The sequence below is a fragment of the Hevea brasiliensis genome, chromosome 9, assembly GCF_030052815.1.
Source record: "Hevea brasiliensis isolate MT/VB/25A 57/8 chromosome 9, ASM3005281v1, whole genome shotgun sequence".
Classification (NCBI taxonomy): Eukaryota; Viridiplantae; Streptophyta; class Magnoliopsida; order Malpighiales; family Euphorbiaceae; genus Hevea; species Hevea brasiliensis.
In genome coordinates, this window is record NC_079501.1 from 16,958,216 (window position 1) to 16,977,996 (window position 19,781).

The 19,781-nt window shown below is 34.1% G+C and overlaps 3 protein-coding genes across 5 annotated transcripts; all 3 read right to left on the reverse strand.

The window, feature by feature from the left end:
- Positions 1-932: 932 nt before the first annotated feature.
- On the reverse strand, positions 933-5,132 carry LOC110663564 (uncharacterized). Of its 2 annotated transcripts, none has more exons than XM_021822915.2 (4): positions 4,814-5,132; positions 3,054-3,862; positions 2,252-2,686; positions 933-1,661 (listed from the first exon to the last, which is right to left on the reverse strand). In XM_021822915.2, the coding sequence occupies exons 2-4, from the start codon at positions 3,856-3,858 to the stop codon at positions 1,483-1,485; spliced, it is 1,419 nt and encodes a 472-aa protein (XP_021678607.2). In that variant the 5' UTR covers positions 3,859-3,862; positions 4,814-5,132; the 3' UTR covers positions 933-1,482. The 2 variants fall into 2 exon arrangements, with proteins under 2 accessions (XP_021678607.2, XP_021678608.2); XM_021822916.2 differs by having other exon boundaries at positions 5,026-5,110.
- A 3,641-nt stretch (positions 5,133-8,773) lies between these two features.
- LOC110663542 (uncharacterized) lies at positions 8,774-9,481 on the reverse strand. Its single transcript, XM_021822889.2, has one exon. It carries the CDS (start codon positions 9,356-9,358, stop codon positions 8,975-8,977), a length of 384 nt encoding a protein of 127 aa, XP_021678581.2. The 5' UTR covers positions 9,359-9,481; the 3' UTR covers positions 8,774-8,974.
- A 2,606-nt stretch (positions 9,482-12,087) lies between these two features.
- Positions 12,088-19,222, reverse strand: LOC110663565 (uncharacterized). 2 transcript variants are annotated; one of them, XM_021822917.2, is made up of 8 exons: positions 18,660-19,219; positions 14,216-17,957; positions 14,065-14,140; positions 13,833-13,915; positions 13,683-13,748; positions 13,505-13,594; positions 12,826-13,002; positions 12,088-12,275 (listed from the first exon to the last, which is right to left on the reverse strand). In XM_021822917.2, exons 1-8 carry the CDS (start codon positions 19,040-19,042, stop codon positions 12,240-12,242), a joined length of 4,653 nt encoding a protein of 1,550 aa, XP_021678609.2. In that variant the 5' UTR covers positions 19,043-19,219; the 3' UTR covers positions 12,088-12,239. The 2 variants fall into 2 exon arrangements, with proteins under 2 accessions (XP_021678609.2, XP_058009169.1); XM_058153186.1 differs by lacking the exons at positions 12,088-12,275; positions 12,826-13,002; positions 13,505-13,594; positions 13,683-13,748 and having other exon boundaries at positions 13,877-13,933; positions 18,660-19,222.
- Positions 19,223-19,781: the final 559 nt, after the last annotated feature.

Genomic DNA, 19,781 nt, shown 5'->3' on the forward strand with positions numbered 1-19,781 from the left:
CAATCGGCACGCTTTTAGTTAAGTACCACAAATTGTAAGAGAGCAGAGAAAAGAAAGAAACCTGTTGAATCAGTTAGAAGACAGATGTGATTAAACCAGTTGAACCTTATCTATGTCGAGTTAAAAGTTCTACAACAATGAAAACCTAATGAATCACTTTAAGCAAATTCATGAGCGTGAACAACAGAATAGCTTAAGGCTCTGTTTGTTTTATAAAAAAATATTTTCATAACAAATATTTTTTACATTTTCTGACATTTGAGACATTCAAGAAAATTGATAAATGAAAAATATTTTTCTAATAAAAAAAAACTAAGTTATTTATAAGAAAAATAACTTTCATTTTTCATAAAAGGAAGTTATTTTTCGTTTTCTGAACTCTAATAACCTTATTAAAATGTGAATATAATTATATATATAAAATTAATACATATTGTTAATTTAATATTGTAACAAACTAATAAAAAATATTTTCACGAAAAAAATGTTGTCATTTTCAAAATCTAAATCAGATAGAATGAGCAAAAGCTAGTGGCTAGGTATGCAATGAAAATGCAGAAGTACGTTGATAGTGTCCCTTTGCAATCGGATGTTAAAAATAGAAGTATAGGCACACAGTAATTACAATTTACAAGTGTAGTGGTAAAGAGATTCAGACGATTTTCCAAAACTGGCAACAGCAATTATGACGAGCTTTCAACCGTCAGTAGATAAAAAATTCTCCAAGTCTAGTGATAGTGTCCTTTCGCTGATGATCGATGCCTGATGCAAGTGCCTGCCAGAGGTGGAAATTAGAAACTTATACCTAAGGCCCTGCGCCTAGAAGGAGCTAAGAAGACGCGCACTTTCCAAAAGACATCCACTTCTCTGCTCTCACCTTTACAGGCATTTGGCAGACGTGCCTTTAACAAACAAGCCCGCAACATACGTAATACGCACAACCAAATACAACATAACATTGAAATTTCCTCAAGCAATCCCAAACATGTTACAAGAAGATCGTGGATGCTGATTGCAATCAAATTGAATTACAAGATGCCAACAGTATTCTACAAAATAGTACTCAAAAGCATTACTTGGCATCATTCTTAGCAAGGGCATGAACATGTTTCAAGGTATCAATTGCATTATCCTCGATCTAGTTCCTGATAAGATTTTCAGGGTCAAAGAACAAGAACAATGGCTTGAATAAAAAAGGTTCTTCAACAGAACCTAACAAACTCTTTCATATATGCAAATGCACATCTATAGCCTTCAAACCCGCCAAAAAAGTTGGAAAATAATTTCAAGTAATGATTGATCAAAATCAAAATTTGCTGCCTCCCGCATTACTAGCAACGGATATGATGTACCATAATGATTTTCATGATACCATGCTCTTTCAGACAGGGAAAATGCAACTTGCTATTAACATGTTGGCATAAACAACCTTTTATTCTCTTTTGTTCTACAACATCATATTCTTTTGACTGACTGAATACTTCACTTAGCTGCATCATCATGTTCAGGAACCATAGAATCATCATTGGAAGATGATCCTTTTGCTGATGGAAAGTAAGACCATGCTAAAGCTGCAGTGCCAAGGGTAATTACTGTAGCAATTGATCCCCAAACCCATCGCTGCCTTCTTTTCCCAACCTGCCTATTACGCCGAGCCATCTCTGCAAAAACAGTCAGCAAAAGATTAAAAAAGCAAAATGCCAGCAGTAATACATATTTATCTTCATAAATTTTTATTGTCTGCCAGATAATAAGGCAAATACAGCAGAGTCATTATCCCATGTTCGCATCACCACTCTACCCATAGTCCAATCTTTCAATTGACCTCTTTTAACATTTGACCGTCTCCTTAACTAACAGTTGCAAAATCAGTTTTTAAACACAGCTATAAACCCATACCAATTACACCAGTAAGAAATCCACCAAGTTAAAATTTAAGGTAATTACAGTAGTTGCACAACAATTGCGTTTTGATTTCCTAACTATTATCACAATGATGTAAAAGAACACTACATCACAAACAATTTAACAAGAAAACAAATTTTAGATTATTATCCAGTAATAGCTATACTTTTATATTATCCAATTAATAGTTACTACTAGTTACTCATCTCACTTCTATCCAAAGTTGATGCATTCAATAAAAAATTAAAAAAAAAAAAAGAAGGGATAATGATTTTTCCAAACCCACGGGTCAAGATGTATAAGCAATTAACCAAATAATGGGCTATTCATGGTACAGAAATCTGACCTACAGCTTCTTGGTTCCTCTGAGACATTTCTTGATTCACAGCCTCATAATAATGAAGCCGATCCCACAATCGAGCAATCTCAAAGTTCTTTGCGTCAATCTGAGCTTCTTTCTCCATCTCCACCTCAGCTTTTGCAATGCCCCTCCCAATGGAATCTGACACAAACCGAGCAACACATACCTGCTGGCACAGCTCTTCTGCCGGATCAATACCCGGAGACAGCTCATCCTCAACAGTAATGGGAAATGCCGGGAGAGTCAATCCTACGAGGGCTAATTGTTGCCTGATCCTCTGCCATTGAATTTGCACATTGTATAGAGTTTCTTCTGCTTGCTTTCGCTTCTCTAACTCCATCAATAAATTTAGTCTCATTTCACGCAATTCAGCTTCAATGTCACGGAGGGAAGTCTGATGCCCACTCTCAGAGGAAAGCTCTATAGACAGAAAACAACTCAAGTAAGCTTGCTAATTATGCTATGAAATCAATAATAAAGTAGTTACACAGCTAACAATGCTTAAAAATACTAAATGGCTATGGAAATGACAAATCCGACACCTATATTTCAAAATAAGTTACACGCACATGCAGAATCAATATATATGCTTCTGAGAGTTTACGTGCTTTCTCTTATAAAAATGAGATACTTCTCGCAAATATGCAAAGTTAAAAGCAAGATAGCAATACAGAATATGGAAAAGCTAAAGAAAAAATAGGCATCCTATGCTAAATTGTCCAACAACAAATGGACAATATACACAAAAATAAACACACAAGAACTTGTAGCAATAAAACTAAAGTACCTTCCCAAGCATCATAGAATTCTCCCACTGGTGTAGTTGCAGCGAGTTTCACAGAACTTTCCACCACAGAATTTCCCTCATTATCAGTGTTACTAGAGTAACTAATTGATTCCCGAGGATCAAAGAAATCCTCAGTATCAACATCCCTTTCTGAATTCAATGCAACATCCTTCAGCACATCCATTTCCATGGCCAAGCCATTCATAGCATTTCTACTTTTAAATTCCCCATTACTGCCTCCTATTTCACCATCATGGACACCGTTCATATGCTCCCCTTCACTAGAGGCCTCATGGGCACCGTTTACAATCTCTCCTGTAATCGGTGGACTATCCTGGACACCATTTACATGCCTCCCTTCAAAATCAGAAATGGCAAAAGTAACAGTACGATCTCTAGCTGAATCCACAACATTATTTTCTGAACCCTTTGCACTCCCATTCATCTCATCCAAAGTTTTCCTGCGAGAAGCTACGTCATCCTCAGAAAAGCTCTTCAAAAGGCGTGGCCCACGCCGCTTGTGGTTAATGATATATGGTGAAGGAGTGAATGAAGATGGTGAATCAGGGAGTGGGGTTACTTCAGGAGTTGCATAGAGCGCTGGAGATATCTGAGGGCAACTAACTTTCCTCTCTGTGGCTGATGTATTATTTCTTCTCTCCAGTTTTGAATTAGGCACAGGTCTTGTTTTTGGGGGAAAATTTGGTTTTGGAACAGGGTTTGAACTAGGAACAGACTTGTCAACAGATTTAGAAGCTCCAGGTTCTAACAACCTATCCAGAGCTATTGCAGTAAACGTAGGCATGGCTCTGCATTATCAACCATCATAATCAAATTAACCAAAACAACTGATCAGCATGAGAAAGGGAGGAAATTCAAAAGAGCCGTAACAAAGCATATGCAAATGCAACCATATAAATCAAAACATGCCAGATTAAACCACCTTAATAAAGCTGCAAGATAGCGAATATAAAATAAAAAACTTAAGCAATAAAAACTAAAACAAGTTATAAGAAAAGAAAAACAAAGCTACCACTGCACAATACACCCGCTCCTGAAATTTACAGAATACTAGGTACAATAACAAAAAGTGCACCTAATACTCACAATATTTCAATTATACCTTAAAATAAGGAGAGAGGATTCAAGCACAGCAATGAATAATTTCTCTAGTCGCACCTTCCCCTATTTATAAAAGCCAATAAAATTTTGCTCAGATTGAAAATTTAGTGATCTCTAGTACTCCATAATAATAATGAAGACCGCCTTGAATCCATAATGTAGAACCAGAACAGAGACACAAATTCCATTAATTGATGAAAAATTGGACAAATTTGTTTTCTGAAGGGAGCTAATGTTCCGTTCCTAGCAGAAATAAATTTTACAAAAAAAATTAAAAAAAAAATTATATTCTACACAAATTCTAACTCGAAAGAAATAAAGAAAAAAAAAAACTAAGATATACATAGCAAAGCAAAGAAACCGTAAATTACCTAATTGAATGAAACTATATTCGTAAGATAGCTGATGAAAAGATTAGAAAACATACAATCCTCCACAACAAACTATAATCCTAAAAATCCTAATTACTCGCAGCCATTTAGCCGCTATTAACATTTTTTTTATCAGCAACCAAGCAGAAGATCAAAATAACATCAATAATAATTCTTTTTGAAAATAAAAAAAAAAACTTTTTTTAAAAAAAGAAGGAAGAAATGAATAATAAGGTGAGATATAGGTATAGGCACAGGTATAGCTACCTGAAAGCAGATGATGGAGGAGAGAAACCCTAATTGAGAGAGAGAATCAGAGAAGAGTTGATGAGAAGCTGAAGAAAATCATGACATGTGATAGTTGATTTTAATTTTGGATTGGAGTTGAATACTCTGCCTTCCCCTGACCTCACCTTGAAGAACAAGGCAAAGATAAAAAGAAAAACAAAAAGTTTTATTTACAGTGAGAGAGAGACAACCAAGCCTTTATCGCAACGACCGCTTCTTGCTGCCCAGTGGTCACCCCATTCGCCTCTCCTCTCCGCAAATATTTGAATCGTCCTCTTTTCTCACTATTATTGGAAATATCCCTCACCGTTTAATAAAAAATTTAAAACTAAAATTTCTATAGCACACGTATGACGCATGTGCACACATCTTCAAATTTTCAAATGCTATTGTGACCAAGTCACGTGAGCAAATAACTAAGGGCACTTTCGTCTTGTCATTAATTCGAAAGCACCTGCAAAGTGCTTGGAAGTTTTCTATTATTTTAAATTAATAATTTTTATTTTATTAATTAATTAATTAATTAATTATTATGGCAATAGATTATATAATTTCCTAATTTTAAGAAACAAAATTCAAAAAATAGGAAGGTTTATAAATTAAACTGCCTTTTTCCATTAATATATATCATATGGAAAAAAATCAAATTAAATATATATAATAGGATAATTAATCCTAAATTTAATATTAGTTTCCAGTTTTAAACATCTATTTAAATATATAATCTACTCAATTTTTTTTAAAAAAATTCAAGTATTTATGTATAATATTTACTAACTTATTAAAAATTTTCGAGTGAATTTATGGTACAGCATAGTGTTTTATTAGAAATATAAATTTTATTTAATTAATTTATGAAAAAAGTTAAAAGAAGCAAATATAGAGGAAGAGGAGAGACTAGTAATAATTTACAAGCATCTGCATAGCGTTAGTCTAAAGCTAACGCTAAGCCATTACGTATGATGTGACGAAAAAGGCGCCGAAGACGTCTTTTCCTCTTTTTATTAAGTATTCTGTTAACATTATCGTGATTTTGTCCACCGAAAGAAAAAAATAAATAAATAAATTACAAATATTTTTATTGAATAATTTAAATTAAATTAATAAAATATCAATAAATTTTAATTTATTCGTATTAAAATCATCTTAATAACGATAAAATTATATATATATATATATATATTAAGTCTCAAATATATTTTTTAAAGAAAAAAAAAAAGATAATTTGTGTACCTTCTGGGCTCTTCCTGCTGACCAACACCTATTGACGAAATGAAATGATGGGAGAAGACGGCGTTGAATTATGTTAAGCAACAGTAATGATTGAAGAAATGTTGTTTGACTTCAATTGCCAACAACCCATCATTTGTCCTGCACCGCTAAAACATCAAGAACTAGTACATTTTCGAAATCCAGGATTTTTTTATTATTATTATTATTAATTAAAATTTATTTTTTTTATTAAATTAAAACAATAAAGTATATTCTTAATATTACTTAAAAAAGAATTTAATTTTTTTAATCATAAAAATAAGAATTTAATCTTGGTATATATAAATTGAGATAAAAATATTCATGACTATAAAAAAAAAATTGATACATTTAAAAAGACCAATATTTGAATTTATATTTGATGCTACTCATCTAATTTTATATAAAAGAATTGATTTTTATTATGTAATTTTTTTTAATTTTTAAATTGCATTAATATTATTAGATGAGTCAACAGAAGCTATGAAAAGATAATAGTATTTTATTGTATAATTTTTTATAATATTTTGAGAAATATATGTAAATTAAAAATTACTTACTAGGAACATTAACTTATATCATAAAATTTTAAATAAGACGATGGGATTATATTAAATTTAGAATTTTACTACTTGCATGTATTTTCTGCCTAATATGTATTATTTGTTTCTTCAAATTTGAGGTTTTTTACAATTTTATCTTATTTTTTTAATGAAAATTGCTTTAAATTTTTTATAATTATATCCTTACGTCTATGCCACAGTGAATTATATCTTAAATTATATTTTTAACAAACATATTATGAATTTTAAAATTTATTATAATTAAATCCTATCATTAATTGTCTTATTAAATTATAAAAAAATTATCAATTTATTATTTTTAACTCCTCAAATTAAAACTAATTAAATTTAATTTTCAATAATTAATGAATTAACGAATCATGTTTTAAGGCTGTATGCTTTGATACAGTACTAAGGGATAAGCATGTTGGTAGATGATAATAGAGTAAGTAGGTGTTGGATATTAATATTGAATGGCTTTGTAAGACGTTGGTGGAAGTGATATCAATTTCACTAGAAATATATTTTTTTTCTTTTATTGTAAATTAAGTTTAATTAATATTAATTTAGGGACTAGAAGTGTAGACCTAACACTTCTGTTAGTATCGAATAGGGCAACCGCAGAGTACAATGAGAGTTAATTATAGTAAAATTCAAATTTCAAAGTATAATTATTAAAAAAAAAAAAAGGTTTGAGCAACAATTATAAAAAATGTAAAGTTTGAGATTTTTTTAAAGATTGTAAAAAATTCAAAGTTGAAGATATTTTTATTAAAAAATAAATTTTATGATAAAATTGTGAAAAAATCTCTTTTTGGACAATACCTTTGTTTAATTGCTAACATTACGAGTTAATTTTTATATATTGTAACAATTTACCTTTTTAATTTAGAGAGTGTTTAGTAAAAGGTTAAAAATTTAAAAATTAAAGTTATCATTATAAGTATTAACTTTTAAGAAGGTTAATTATTAACTTAAGTTCCAAAGTTAACATTTAACATTCAAAGAAAATATAAATATTAATAAAATAAAAAGTTAATATATTTTTTTAATATCTAAATAACATTAATAAAAGGTCAAAAGCTACAAGGGTAATAATTATCACTTGTTAGTCTTGCACTAAACACTTCCTTAGTTAAAAATCACTATGTTAATATATATATATATATATGAATTAGCATAAAATTAGAACTAAGCTTGTCCATAGGCCAATTTTCAGTTTAGGTATGAACTTAAATGGACCCTTAAAGTCCTCTAATGATTTCGATTCAATTTATTTTGATTTAATTTTAATTAAATTCAAATACTCAAATTTTTTTTTAAATCATTTTATTTTTTTAATAAAAAAATTTGGCTAATAATGAATTTCTAGTTTGATCAATTTCTACTATTATTACATAAATGTTCAAGTAAACTAGAAATTTAATCTCTTGAACAAAAAGAAAAACCTAAAATTTGATCATTTGATTTTACTTTCATCTTATTTAAATTGTTTTAATTAATTTTGATCAGATGGGGGTGCACATACATCAATTTCTACTATTATTAGAGTTGAAAATCTTTTGAATTTGTAATATATATTGCTTTGATAACCTACATGCAATTATAGAACTTCCACAGTATAGTAATAACGTAGATGAGGAATAATATGCGAGGACTTGATCTTAGGCTGCAACTGGAAGCGCCCATGACTCAATGAGATGTTAGTGATGCCATAATTAATTAAGTTACCTTCAGGATAGCGAGTTTATGAGTTGGAATTCTAAAATTGTATCCATCCAAATTATTTATTAATTTGAGCATATTTGAAAATTAATTAAGCATTGCCTGAAGTTTGAACAAGCACCAATTACTTGTTGGCTTGAGCAAAATATCACCTTAAAATTCACGATTTGACTCGATATATAATACGCACATTGTTTTTCTCAAAAGCCACCCATCTTGACTATATTTTATATCTACACATTTAACTACTGAACCATCTATATGTTATAAGGACAATACAACACAACATAAATAATGAACCTTTTGGCTTTTTTTTTTCAAAAAAACAAAAAAAAATTTATATGTTAATATAGCTACCTGCTATTATTTATATCAACTAGATCATTATAAATTTATAATATAAGATTAGAAGTTTTCAAAGTTCAATATATCCAGCAATCATGAATACATATATATATATATTCATCACAAATTGAGACCAATTTTGAAATCTAGTCTCCGACTGTAAACTTTTGAGCTGAAATTCGTATGTATAAACCCTAATTATTCGGCTAAAAAACTTAATTAAATCCTAATACATGCATATAGAGAGAGAGAGCTGTCATTTGTAATAAATGACAGGCATATTTGAATTGACATCCCAGACGCCTCCCTCCCTAAGATATTCTAAATACCTTGTAAATTCCGGCTTAGCCGTAGTTTTCCTCTTCCGGCGAGCATCAAACAGACTAAGGAGTGGATGACTCTTGTTAGCCTTATTTCTTGCTGATGACTTCACTGGATGCTGATGAGATTGAGAATCATTTGGAAAGCCAGATTCTGATGAAAATTTGGCTGTCGAGGAGCGAAGTGCTGGAGATGCAGGCAAGGTTTTAGACCTCTTCAAGGTTCCCAGCTCATCGGAAGCAGCAATGGCAGACTCGTCAGCGACTAACCTTTCGTAGCCGCCGCGACGGCTTCTCCTTGTGCTGAATGCTCTCAACATGGTTTTGATGGTGAGAAATTTTGCCGGAAATTACTTTACATATATGAAAGAAAGAAAGAGAGAGCTGTAAGTCATATTTGGCTTGCTGCTATCTATATATATAGTATTCTTTTGCATGCGTTTTAATATTTGGTTTGGTGAGCCTGTTTTATTTGAAAACATTGGAGTTTCTATTGACTTCTTCTGCATCTCCAGCCATCACAATATATATATATATATATATTTACTCAAACAATAAGGAGGTGGAGACTAGCCTATAATGGTCATCTCTTTCGATTGAGCGATTCGCACCTCACATTCACTACTTAGCAAAGGACATAATAACTGAAGAACAGTCGTCAGTTTCAATAGCTAGTTTCTAATCCTTGATCTTGGCTTCTCAGCATCAGTACACCAAAAATATACATTGTATTAGAAGATGTGCTTTCTTACATTGCTACCTTAACTAAACATTCACTTACGTATCAGACTTTTTATTATTATTTTTTAATATAATGAAAAGTGTATATATTATTTTAATTTTTTTAAAATTAATTATTTTATTAATAAATACCTATGAAAAAAATTTAACATTAAAGATTTAATTAACTAAACTCAGATCAACAGATTATTTATAAAAACATTACATAAAGAGTTCAGGAACTCAAATCACAAAAAGAAATTAGTATAATAAACCCATCCTAAGTAAAACTATGAGCAACCAAATTAATTTATTGCCGAATCTAAATCACGGTCCAATTTGACCCTTGCAACAACATACTTCTGCAATCTTTAACAATTTAATCAAATTCAGTGCAATCCTCATCTACAGAATGAAGAGCATTGACCACTTCCTTGGAATCCATTTCAATCACTGCATTACAACTATTGTTTCCAAGCCCTAAGAACCTCTAGGAGCCCTACCACCTCAGCAACCCGGGGCGTGGGGCAACCGTCCATGTAACCAGAAATTCCCATAATAAAATTGCCGTTCGGCCCCTTCCAAGAGCTCCAAAACTAGTTTTTCTTGCATCACTACATATAATTTTTTTTGTATTAAAAAAAAATCACTATTCTATTAAGGAATGAAAATAGAAAATTAAGTAATATAATAATTATAATTAAAATACAAAGTAATCCAATAATTATGCTAGATGTTGATCAGAATGATACAAAATCAAGTATACGTGTCACAGGGTTGATATTCCTCAATATATATATATATATATATATATATATATATATATATATTATTGTTTCACTTATAATTAACGATAAATAGAACTAAAATTTAATAGAAAAAAAAAACTTATTTACTCATAGATTTAAAATTTAAGAATTAAATTATTACTTAAACTCCAAAAGCAATTATCATCTGGATGGCAGAAGTAATCCGCACACATTCTTTTTCCTGCCCTTATAATCACCCCTTTTTACAATTATTTTAATAAATTATAATTTATAATTAAACAATTCAAATTAAATTTGCAAAAAGCAAATAATAATAATAATAATAATAATAATAATAATAATAATAATAATAATGACAATAATAATAACACAACAAAAAATAGAGATAAAATCTGATACCTCGTAATTTTTGGGATAATAATTCAACCTAGCTAGTGCCTAGTTGAATATCACGGGAATTTTTTAATAGAGAGGAGGTCTCCCTTTTCTCTATTTCGAGTTCTCTCTTTCTTTCTAAGGTTTCAGACTCCTTTTCTGCTTCGTCCTCAGCAGTTTCACTATGCCTCTATGAACAGGGGAGGCTGTCTGCTTCCTCACTCAATGTGTGGAGGGTTGTAGATATTTTTAGTTGAATTTTGGGCAGGCAAGCGTTAATTTTGGGGGGCTATTTGTGGCTATTTTGTGTGAGATTATGATCTGCTCAGTGTTTCCTCTGTTTGCTTGTGTTTGTGTGATGTCTTTTGTAGGTTCTATCGTGGTTGCGGTTCTCACCAGAGATGGTTTAGGTCTTGTACTTTTGCACTTCTTCAGCCATGTTCCTTGTGGAAGATAATTGAGCTCCAGTGGATCTATATGAGATAACGGTGTGAGAGAGCAGTGGCCGGTGGAGATTTCTCGAGGGGTCAACACCAATAGCTATGGCGACTTAAAAGGCACGATTCGAACGCCAAAGAGAGCCTTCATATCCTCCCTTCGTTGACCGTAATGGCTTCTACAATCTTCAGCTTAGTAGTTCATCGAACCCTTTGTTTTTCCAAATCTTCCTCGAGTATATAAATTTGGCTCTTAGTCGAAGGTTATGTTTACTGCTCATTTTAGTTTGCCTGTTGTTGTTCGTTGAGACAAGCAGAGACCGACGGTGCTCTCCCCGGTCAGATGCGATGCTGTTTCTCACTGAAAGTTCTCCTCCTATGTTATACGGCACCATGCTTCTTGCCGGTCGCATTGTGCTTTCTATCTTCAATCTGCCTTTTGAAGGCCTTTAATGAATTTTATCTTAAAAAGAAAAATCACGGGATAGCAAATAAACAAACATATGGCATTCATTAGTAAAGTTCATGCGTTCCGTGAGTCGTAAGCATCATTTCAAATTTTCAATTATAGATTGCTACTGTCAATCATGATCTTCGAAGTTCAAACTACGCAATGAATATAAAGATAAAATTTACATCAGATCACTCTTCTTTCTGGTTAAATCCTTTTTTTTTTTTTTTAAATCTTCTTAGAATTGATATAAAAATTTAATCAAACTAATTATATGTGGAATGGAAATTGGGTAATTTTCCTTGAATAATCTTCGTTTAATTCCTACTTCTTTTTGCATAAAATTATATTCTGAAACTACAAAAGAGGAATTAGATACATATAATGATATTTACTTTGGATTTAGAGAATGGTGATCTGACTGTAGATATCAATAAGCACGGATATGCTACCGCTCCTCTGAGTTGAATTTATTCCAAGCTTCCTGCAAATCAACCACCAATCAAATAATAAGAAGAACAATTTTACATGCGTGCGCGCACACACATATATATACCAAGTGATCAAACCATTCCTGCTTTATGCCACAACAAAATTATGCTTTAGAAGGTAGACTTCATGTCCAACTCAAAAGTGTAAATTCTAGAGATGACAGATGGCTATTTAATCATAGTAAGTGGAACGAGCAAGAAGTATATCTTGCCCTAAACGGGGCAAGAATTTGTTGCCTCTAATTCTAAAATAAGGGTGGGATGAATCATGCAGAGGACTCCTTATAGCCGCATGAGATGGAAAGGATTATGAATAAAAATCGTCTAAAATGCACCAAATCTTTGTTGCATATGGTGGAAAAAGTGAGGACAAATGGGAGACTTTCCTATGAAGACTTTTCCCTTGCTATGAATGTTGCTTCTCAAAAGGCACATACTATCCAAAGGATATTTGTCACCCGTTTTCATGCAAGACCACTTTGTCTTAGAGAGAAAATTACTCATAACTCAAGTTGAAAGGAACTGGTAATGCCAATAACACACCTTCAGAAGATCAAAGACCTTCTCACAGATGTACTTCTGCTGAATACTTGCACCACGTTGTTGTAATTTGTCAGGATGAACACAAAGAGTAGCTTTTCTGTAAGCTTTCTTCACCGCAGCTGCAGTTATAACTTCTGTCAGTGGAATTGACTGCCAACCACTATCAGGCCCAAGTATCTGCCAATAAAAGAATAAGTTTGAGTAACAAGGCATTCACAATTATGAAAAATGAAATCTAGATGCAGATATTTAGACATTTATATTTCTAGCAGAACCTAAATAACAGTAAAAAGGTGATCATGGAAATTTTGTAACCTAGAAAATGGCAAATCAGCCAAAAAGATGGAAATTCAATGTTCTATATAATTTAAATCATGAATCAAACAACCCCTCAGTACATACTTAGCACACAGACATGCATTCAACTATCACAGCTATCATTGCACCTTCACAAGCCATTCCTGATCCAGAGACCTTGACATCACAATAACCACAAATTTTTGCAATTTTAATTGATATTTTCAAATTACATGTTCAAATTTTATCCAAGAGCAGGATATAGCAATATAAGCTTTATTTTATATTTTTTAACATGCATTTACATTTTTATAGTTGCAACTTGCACCTGGAAATACAAATAATATTCATGCCAAAAATAGGCAAGGAAACTGAAACATACATATTGCAAGGTTGAAAGCAATGCTCGCAAATTTCCTTCTTTCCCACTTGACCACCTCTTGACATCAGCATCCAGAGTTTCTGCTAATCTCTACAAACAAAATTTAACTCAAGACTTTAAGTGAACAATATTATTTAAAATGGAGGAGTTTGGGAAATTTCTTTGCCAAATTAATTACATTTCTCTCTGCTTGTTCTCTTTGAGCAAAAAGATCACGCATGTTTTTCTCCGCCAAGGCTTTCGCCTGCAATAAAGCCAAAGGTTAGGGTTAGTTCCCCTGATATTAAAAACAATGTTGGTCATTCTGTTAAGGCATGAAAAACCATACCGCACGTTCAGCTGTTCTTTGATGTCTCTCTAATCTAGCCTTATACCTCAGAGCTGACTCACCTTCTACTCCTTCGAATCTTTCTGTTTAGTAGAAAACTTCTTTTTTAGGGATACATGTTTTAGCAGCAATATGGGGAAAAAAAAGCAACTAATATTTGTAGAAAGTATAAGAAAAATCAAGAAAAAAAATTGTCCAAAAAAGATGAAGATGGTTCTTAAAAAATACACACCACCATAAACGGAGGAATATTGATATCTTGAACCACTAAATGAGCCTGAGCCTTGGGATTGCAGATCTTGTAGATCCTGACATTTAACATTCATTAAAATTCTGTTGGAGATTGTGCACTTGATGATAACAGCAATTAAGAATATACTCACAGAGGATGAAGAGCTTTCTTTCATTCCACTACTCCTGGAAGAAGTAGAGAATTTATCTGAAACAGATCTTTCTACTCGTTCTCTTGCCTCAAAAGGAGCTCTTTCAGCCATTGCTTTTTCAAAAGCACGCTCCCATGCTTCTGCAGTTGCTTTCTCTACTGCTGCGCGTTCTGCCCTGAGCCTGGCCTCCATAGATGCCTTATCAGTTAGGGACTTTTCCCTAGCCTCTGCACATGCCTTCTCCAATCTTTCACGGGCCTCATTTAGTGCTCTTTGTCGAGCTTCAGCAGTTGCTCTTTCCACAGCAGCCCGTTCTGCCCTCTCACGAGCTTCAGCATATGCCCTTTCACGAGTATCAAGTGCTGCTTTATCAACAGCCATCCTATCCTTCTCTCTTTCCCTTTCCCTCTCCCTCTCTTCTTCCAACTTTCTAAGGCGTTCCATTTCCAGCTCTCTTTCTCTCTTCATTCTTTCTGCTTCTTTGTCTTCTGATGAAATAGTCTCATGAGAATTCTTCACTTTTCTTTCAGTGCTCTGAGTTGTATTAACCCGCTGAGCTGTTCTTTGAATGCTTTCTTTCACTTCGAATACAGCTGGCTGAGCTCCTCCCATTTTCCTTGCACTATCAACTGATTCTTTCACTGTTTTAGCTGACATGAAACTGACATTGCTGATTTCCGGATTTAGGGAAACTTGGGTTTGCTCAATATTCTTTCCTTTCTCACTCTTTTCATAAGGAAATTTCTTCCCTTGATTTCCAATACCCAGGTCCACTCGAAAGGTACTCCTAATGTTCTGTTCAGTGTCAGTTGAATCTTCCATTAGGAATTGGCTCTTTTCATCTTCTAAGTTGCCTAGGGCGAAGCCAGATGCTACTTCCTTTTCACCATTTCTCAGTTCATTCATTATCTTGCTAGTTTCTTCATTAGCAAACTCCTTAGTTAATTCTAGTTTTTCGCTGTTCCCCTCATTTTTGCCAGGTAATTGAGTTGCTCCAAGGCTCTTATCATTACCCAACTCACATGCCTGATTCAATACACTGTGATCCTTCCCCATCTTGTTTAGTGCCTTCTGTTTTCCACTCTCTCCAACATCTATATGTTTTGCCTCTGTTTCTTCCCACTCACATGTGTCTTGAGATGAGGTCCTATTCTCTTCTGGCTTATGGTCCTCTTTTAGTGCCACTTCACTTACTTCTGCTTCCTGAGCCCTTCTTGAAGCCATGCATTTATCTTGTTGCTCGCATAACTCTTCTAGTCTCTTTCCAACTTCTCTTTCTAAAGCCTCTAGTTCAATTTCTTCTCTTTCAAAAGTCTCCTTGCACCTCTTCTCACTTCCCTCTTTTTCACGAGGCTCATTCTTCTCATTTTCTTCTTTTTCATGGACCTCTCTTTGTCTCTTTTCATTCTCTTCATGTTCAACAGCTGCTTTTAGTCTCCTCTCATTCTGTTCCTTCTCAGCCTCCTTTAGCCTTTTCTCATTTTCTTCTCTTTCTCTCTTTGCATTTTCTTCCCATTCGATGGCCTCTCTTCGCCTTCTCTGTCTCTCTTCCACCTCAACAATCTCTTTCATCCTCCTTTCATTCTCTTCCTTCTCCAGAGCCTCTTTTAATCTCTTCTCATTTTCTTCTCTTACACGAGCCTCTCTCTTTCTCTTCTCATTTTCTTCTCTTTCACAAGCCTCTCTCTGTCTCTTCTCATTTTCTTCTCTTTCACGAGCCTCTCTCTTTCTCTTTTCATTTTCTTCTCTTTCACGGGCATCTCTCTGTCTCTTCTCATTTTCTTCTCTTTCAAGAGCCTCTCTCTGTCTCTTCTCATTTTCTTTTCTTTCACGAACCTCTCTTGGTCTATTCTCATTCTCTTGCCGTTCAACAGCCTCTCTTTGTCTTCTCAGTCTCTCTTCCTTCTCACCAGTCTCCTTCAGTATCCTCTCATTCTCTTTCTTCTCAAGAGCCTCTTTCAGTCTCCTCTCATTTTCTTCCCGCCTAAGCGCCTCCCTTAATCTCCTCTCATTTTCTTCTCTTTCATAAGCTTCTCTGAGTATATTCTCATTTTCTTCCTGCTTATGGACAGCCTTCTTCAGCCTTCTGTCATTTTCTGCTTGTTGAAGAGGCACATTAACCTTTCTCTCATTTTCTTCAAGCTCAAAAACCTTTCTTTGCCTCCTTTCACTGTCTCCCTTTTCATGAGTAAATTTTTTCACATCCTCCATACTTCTACTATCCTCTTTTGGCCGTAATCCTTTCTCCCTGTGCTTCATAGTCTGCCTAGCTGCAATTTTGCTTTCTTTCTGTTGAACCTCTACATAGTTCTCATGTTTCTGAAAGTCATCAGCTCCAGCCTGCTGCTTCTCAGTTTCTACAGGTTTCCAGTCCATGAGAAATTTCTTCTCATCCCCTTCCTGTCTAGAAGCCTCTCGAGCCACTTGTAACTTCTTATCAATTCCTTTCTGTCTGTTTACCACTTCTGATCTCCCACTGCTTCTTCTGTCCACCGGTTCATCATCTGCTCTAACTGCTTTTACTTTCTTGTGATTTCTTTCAAGCTGCTGCAATGCTTCCACATTCTCCCCTTTTCCCTTCTTTGCACGCTCATGAAGATTTGAATTATGCAACAAATCGTTTTCAGTGTTTTCCTGGTCAGAGGCCTTTCTAGATTTATTTGTTACCAGTTCAAAAAATTGAGTAGCTTCTTTCCATTCACTAGCACCATCGATTCTCTCAAAAACTTGAGATGGTAAGGATTCCCTTCCATGATTCTCCTCTGCAGTCTTTTTGGCCACATCTAGATGTTTCTTCCCTTCTAATGAATCTGAAATTGGCTGGGTTGTCCTTTTAACCTTTTTCTTCTCCTCCAAGATAGAAAACTCTTTTCCATTCTCCTCTATTTGACTAATTCCCTGCTCTCTCTCATCATTTCTGCTAACAGAGCCATTAACAATCTTAGTCAACATTTCTTCCTTGTCTTTTCTGTCATTCTTTGCACCGGATTTTAAGTGGTTTTGAACACCCCCCCTCTTCCTCTCCATTGATTCTTTTGCACTTTTGAGCTTTGCTTGAGCTTTCTCCATTGCTTCTTTAATAGCAGCAGCAGAGGCTGCAGCAGAGGAACTTGCATCTACCTCTACATCAAAGTAAGGAGGAGAACTATCACCGGCAGTCTCTTCAGAGGTAACACTTTTACAGGTTGGTGTTGCTTTACCAGAATCTCCCCTTAAGACATCTAGTGGAGGTGGTGGTCTAGTAGGAGGTGGCAAATGAGAGGGCTGAGTTCTAAGGCTTACATTAGAAATGGTTACAAACATCTCATTTGGAAGAGAGCCATTCCTGACAAATTCCTTGTGACGTCTAACATCTTCTCCAAAAAAGAGCACATCGTTATTAGTACTATTAGCCGGGTATGACATGACTTTTCTTAGATGCCTTCCCCTAAACACTTCCCCACTATAGTCAATACTGAGATGATCATCATTGCTTGCCTGCAGATGTTGGTACTCATAGTCTGTCTTTGGCAAGGAAGAGGTTTTATCAACCACAAAAGTACATCCAGAAACAGAATGCGGCTGAGTTATATGCGCAATCCCATTTGACAAATTTTCATTGCTTCTTGGACCAACTTTATTATAAGATATGTAGAACTCCATATCGCCATCAATTGAGTCATATGAGTCTCCATTCGATATGCATTGTTCCTTTGCGGAATGATCCGACTCATCTGATAGATTTTCAGCTTCTGCTGGAGCCCTATGAGTGAGGAAACAGAAAACCATATCCTATCATCAATTAACTTCCTAGATGGGGACAGATTAAAAATGCTTAATGTTTACTACATGATAAAGGAAAAGACATAGAACCCATAAAGAAAAAAAAGATTTAGTAATATCAGCAATTCGCCATAGACCAGCTTACAGAAGCAGATAGCGATGGAAGTATCAAAATTGTCCATGCAAAATAAACCATTTTCAAAATTACAGATAAGCCCTTTAACATGTGCAAGGGGACAACAGAATCAAACAGCAATGTTTACATACAATTAAAACCCCTTTATCAATTCAAAGAAAAACATAATCTATCAATAAACCCTTGATTTTCCCAAGAATGACACAAATTTCCCTGCAGAACATTTGATCAACCAATCTTGAACTTCACAAACCACACTTGCACACATGATCAACTACTTTTTGTGATCGGTAAAGTAAATTTTCACTGAAAACTCAATGCCCTTCTGCAATCTCTCTTTTCCTCACCCATCCGTTCTCCATTCCTCCAAAAAAGGTCCCAACATGTATCCTACCATGTACAATATTCCCAAGTTTTTAAAAAAATAAAAAATAAAAAAGAAAAACAGCTAAAATGTAGTACAAACTTGAAAGACAAACAAGACAACTAGAAACAAAAGAGCATAAACCACATTAAGAAATGCTTAACACAACACCATGATCATACCAAGCCTCGTCAGAGGAGGAATCATCACCAAGACCGTTGGATTGCTCCATCATCAACAACTCATCGTAATACAGTGCAAAATCATTGGCATTCGATCCTCCAAAAACCTCACCGTAGTCAAAACCGGAGCTACGCACATCGCAGAAAACTTCAGCCGCCTCATCGACCAATGGGAGATCCAGCACGGGAATCGAGGAGGCGCGTGAAGCCTGGAAGCCATCGAATATCTCGCGGTAGTCCTCGACCCGAGGAGACAGTGTCGGGGCTCCGAACCTGGGAGGCCCGCCGAACACGTCGTCGTAAATGGACTTGGCGGTGCTGCTGCCATTGCAGCTCTTTTTGGAGAGCACGTTTTGTTGTCGAGAATGCGAAAGATTTTCCATGAAAATGAAGGAAACAGACAGAGCACTCTAGGGTTTACGCGTTTTCTAGTGAAGCAACCGTCTTTACCTGCTTTGTTACTTTGCTCCGTTCTGTGTGCTTTTCACTCTCTCTCTCTCTTCTCCTCGTCTGCAGAGGCCCTGCAGAGTCTAAAACAGAGTAACGAAAAAGAAGAAAAAGAAGAGAAACAATGACTAATGCCAAAAGAACAAAAGAGAATGACAAAAAAGGACTTGAATTATTGTGTTGGGATTTTTTTTTTTTCTCATTTCCAAAAACTTGAATGACAAAAAAGTACATAAAAATAATTAAGAGTGCATTTAGTATCTTTGAAAGTTTAAAACTTCGTTGAAATAAAGTATTTAAATTTGAGTAATGTTAAATAACTCAATTTGAGCTAGTTCAAATGGTATTAATGTATATAATTTTATTATTATATATTTAAAAAAAAGAGAGAAAACAGTTTAAAAATAACAAAGTTTGGAGTTGATGAGTTAGCTTATTTAATGGCTCATTTAAAAGAAAATGTGCATGTAATAAATTATTATTGCTTACATTCATGCACACCATTCAATAATTGATGATTCGAGAAGTGTATCAATTGCATTAATGCATGCACATATGAGCTACTACATGCAGCAGTGATGAGTAGCATAATAAATTAGATTACAGAGAATAATTAAATATAAGTATAAAAATAAATATTACTGGACATGATATAAAATTTTAACAAATAATATT

Excerpts from the sequence above, each read along its gene's own strand:
- LOC110663564 (XM_021822915.2), bottom strand. The coding sequence starts at position 3,858 with ATGCCTACGTTTACTGCAATAGCTCTGGATAGGTTGTTAGAACCTGGA. Across the intron at positions 2,687-3,053 it reads ATTCTATGATGCTTGGGAAG|AGCTTTCCTCTGAGAGTGGG; the intron begins GTACTTTAGTTT and ends TTCTGTCTATAG. Across the intron at positions 1,662-2,251 it reads GAGGAACCAAGAAGCTGTAG|AGATGGCTCGGCGTAATAGG; the intron begins GTCAGATTTCTG and ends CTGTTTTTGCAG.
- LOC110663565 (XM_021822917.2), bottom strand. The coding sequence starts at position 19,042 with ATGGAAAATCTTTCGCATTCTCGACAACAAAACGTGCTCTCCAAAAAG. Across the intron at positions 13,595-13,682 it reads GAGAACAAGCAGAGAGAAAT|AGATTAGCAGAAACTCTGGA; the intron begins GTAATTAATTTG and ends TTTTGTTTGTAG. Across the intron at positions 13,003-13,504 it reads TGCTTTCAACCTTGCAATAT|ATACTTGGGCCTGATAGTGG; the intron begins GTATGTTTCAGT and ends TTTTATTGGCAG.
- LOC110663542 (XM_021822889.2), bottom strand. The coding sequence starts at position 9,358 with ATGTTGAGAGCATTCAGCACAAGGAGAAGCCGTCGCGGCGGCTACGAA.